Source organism: Myotis davidii, unplaced genomic scaffold (genome assembly GCF_000327345.1).
Source record: "Myotis davidii unplaced genomic scaffold, ASM32734v1 scaffold762, whole genome shotgun sequence".
In the NCBI taxonomy this organism is placed as follows: Eukaryota; Metazoa; Chordata; class Mammalia; order Chiroptera; family Vespertilionidae; genus Myotis; species Myotis davidii.
Window position 1 is genome coordinate 1,510,819 of NW_006293699.1, and position 3,268 is coordinate 1,514,086.

At 60.1% G+C, this 3,268-nt stretch overlaps 1 protein-coding gene across 2 annotated transcripts in view; it reads left to right on the forward strand.

Annotated features, from left to right (window-relative positions):
* Positions 1–1,535, forward strand: part of ACTR3B (ARP3 actin-related protein 3 homolog B (yeast)) — a 45,448-nt gene extending 43,913 nt beyond the window's left edge. For both annotated transcript variants that reach the window (XM_015566234.1, XM_015566233.1), the window contains 2 exons: positions 545–628; positions 1,113–1,535. In XM_015566234.1, coding sequence (XP_015421720.1) covers positions 545–628; positions 1,113–1,208 — 180 coding nt within the window. In that variant the 3' untranslated portion in view covers positions 1,209–1,535. The remainder of the gene's footprint in view (positions 1–544; positions 629–1,112) is intronic.
* Positions 1,536–3,268: the final 1,733 nt, after the last annotated feature.

The window sequence follows — 3,268 nt, forward strand, 5'->3', positions numbered from 1 at the left end:
AGTGGGAAGGAGAGGGATAGAGAGAGAGAGAGAGAGAGAGAGAGAGAGAGAGAGAGAGAGGGAGGGGAAAGACACATCAGTGTGAGAGAGACATACTGATTGGTTGCCTCCCGCACCATCCTGGCCAGGGCTGGGGACCTATCTAACCTGTACTTGCATGCCCTTGACCAGAAATTGAACCCGAAGCCTTTGGGTTTGCGGGCCGATGCTCTAACCGCTGATCCATACCGGCCAGGGCCCATGGTTTGCTTTTATAAATGCCCTTAGTGTTCTGAGAGACTTGCCTGCTTTGTTCTCCGCACCACCCTGGGCTGGGGGCCGGGCTGGGGGTGAGCAGAGTGTGGGGCGGAGGTTGGGGGGCAGTGGCCTAGGAGGTGGAGGGGGCTTGAGGGGTGCAGCAGGAGTGGCTGAGAACCTCCTTTCTGAGGCAGCTGTGGCAGCTGCCTCACAGAGGGATTGACCATAGGGCCCGTGCCATGGGAGGGGGGTACACGCCTGTCCGTGGAGAGGCTGGTGCCTGTGTGACCGTGTCCCTTCCCTGCAGCCCAGGCCGGTGGAGGTGCAGGTGATCACGCACCACATGCAGCGCTTCGCCGTGTGGTTCGGCGGCTCCATGCTCGCCTCTACCGTAAGTCCCTGCCCGGCCGGCACTGCTCCCTCCTGTGTCCTGAAGGTCAGCTGGTGTGCCTGCTCTAGACTGTCGCCCCCTAATCCTGTGGGACAGAAACGTGCGGTCCTTTCAGTTCTCAGTGATTGGGGGTGACGGGCTGTGTGGTCAGGGAACCCACATGCGTTCATCGTCCTTTCCGTGACTGTCCAAGTCACGAGTGCCTTTCCTCATCAGCACGGAACAGGTCACGAGTCACTAAACCCAGGGCAGCACACAGCTGGTCCCAAACAGATGCTGAGGGGTTTTTAACAAAGGACCTATGTGGCTGCTCAGGCCAGGAGAGGTGGAGAGGGCAGGCCTGTGGTGGGGAGGGAGGGTGGTGAGGAGAGGTGGAGGGCAGGCCTGTGGGTGAGAGGGATGGTGGAGGGGAGGGCGGCGAGGAGAGGGGCACTGGGGCTGTGTTGGCCTCTGGCTGCTCTGGAACTCACTCTTGGCGGCGCAGCCCGCGTTCCTGCAGGCCTGCCACACCAAGAGGGACTACGAGGAGCGTGGCCCCAGCATCTGCCGCCACAGCCCCGTGTTCGGAGTCCTGTCCTAGCGTCAGCCTGGCCCTAGCCCCGTGGGTCACCTCGCGAGCCCGCTGTCCTTCAGGCCCTGCGGAGCGGGGTCCGCGGTGATGCCGATGTTGGGGGGCATGAGGCACCTGCGCCAGGCGGAGCCCCCGTGCCGTGGTACCCCCCCGCCCCACGTCCTGCACCCCAGCTGGCTTCTGGGGAGCGGGAATGTTGGCAGGAGCTTAACTGTGACTACTCACCGTTCGGAAAACAGCCAGGATGTGGCGCAGAGCAGCCTCCTCCCCGGGGGCCTCACCCCCTCCACCCCCCGCCCCAGCCTATTTTTGTAAATAAATGTTATAAACTTGAAATACAAATCGGTGTTTTATTCCCTATCACTTTGCCCTTTATGTATTTGGTACAACTGGCTGGTCCCCGGCCTGGACGTTGGGGTCTCAGGCCTGGGCGTGTGTTGGGGTCCCGGGCCTGGGCAGTGCCGGGTCCCGGGCCTGGGTGGGTGTTGGGGTCCCAGGCCTGGGCGGGTGTTGGGGTCCCGGGCCTGGGCGGGTGCTGGTGCCCTGGAGTGTGGTCATCCATGTTTCCTGAGGCACATCCTGGCATCGGGCCTTAACCTCACCATCTTACCTTGGCCATGTGCTCGGCAAAGGCTTCTTCCTGGAAGCCCAAGCCTCTGCTACTCTGCTAGCCACACCCAGGACTTCTTTAAACTAACCAATGACAATCAAGGAACGTGCACGCCATGGATGTGACCACATCCTGTGTGACAAGACCCTACTTGCGCCTGGCCTATCGGCAGAGCCCACAGTCACCTCTCCTCTCCTTACTCCACCCCCCTATAAAACTCCTCTTCCCATCAGGCTAGCCCTCTCTCTGCCACCTGCTGCTGTGTCAGTAAGGAGGGTAGGGGAGCCAGACCCAGGTTTGAATAAAAGACTCTCTGCTTTTGCATCGGACTCGCTAGCTCCCTGATGGGCTCTTGGGGATCTTGAAATCTGGGCATAACAGAAGGTAGCCATGTGTCTGCTAGGAGCTGACCTCACTCTAGTGGGGTGCCATGGAGCTTAGAGCGCTGTGAGAATTGCTCCAGAAAACGTACCTGCTCACGTCCTCGCAGGGACCCTCGGGCTGAGCTGTGGAGGGGACGCCACACTGCTGCACCCTGAAGCGAAGCCGCAGGTGAAGTACCCGCTGCGCTGGGCGCCCCTGGCTCTCCTTCACCCATGTTTTTCTTAAACATCCGAGATTTGCTTCGTGTCTGTGGGGTCTGATGTTGATACCAAGTTTACGGAAGGAAATCTAAACGATGTGGATGCCGCCCCGGTGGCTGCCGGCCGTGGACGGGCACTGTCACTGGCAGAGACCTGCGGTTTCCATGACTACGCTTGCAGTAAGCAGGAACTCGCTGGCTTGAAAGGGATTTGTTAAATTAACAGGTTTAGTTTTATTCCGTTCATAGGATACTTACCTTACTTTTAAACTGGTGTTTATGGTGTTTCTCCCAAGACACGAAGTATGTTTTATTCTCTCAGCATTTGGAAAGAAGCATTGGGTTTTTACTGAAGTTTAGGAACAAGTTGGGGGCTCGGGCAGTCAGCTCTCCACCGAGCACGGGAGGTCGGTTTCCCACGCTGGAGGGTCAGCGCCCACACCTGTGCCTCCCCACCGGGGCGTCTCAGCCACTGGGTCCTCCTTGGTCCACACAGACCAAGCCCCTACTTTCCCTCTGGCCTGGCTCCTTCTGGGCTCGCTGCGCTGTTCGCTGTTCGTCTCTCACGGTCCTCCAGCCACTTGGTCACAGGAGGTCTGGGTGGGGCTGTCTGCCTCAGGTACCCACGTGCACCCCACATCCTGTCCTGTTCAGCGACCACGCCTGCCCCTGGGGCCTTGGGGCTCTTTGCCTCCCCAGCCTCTGCGTTCTCACCGTTTCCACCCCTGTGCTCTGTGTTCCTTGTTCAGGTGCCTTGTGGGGTGCCTGTCCCCAGGCCCCAGGCCCCTGGCTGATGCACGGTGGACGAGGGGTTCTCTGTGGGTGGGGGCAGGGAGGGTGTGGGGTTCTCTGTGGGTGGAGGTAGGGAGGGTGTGG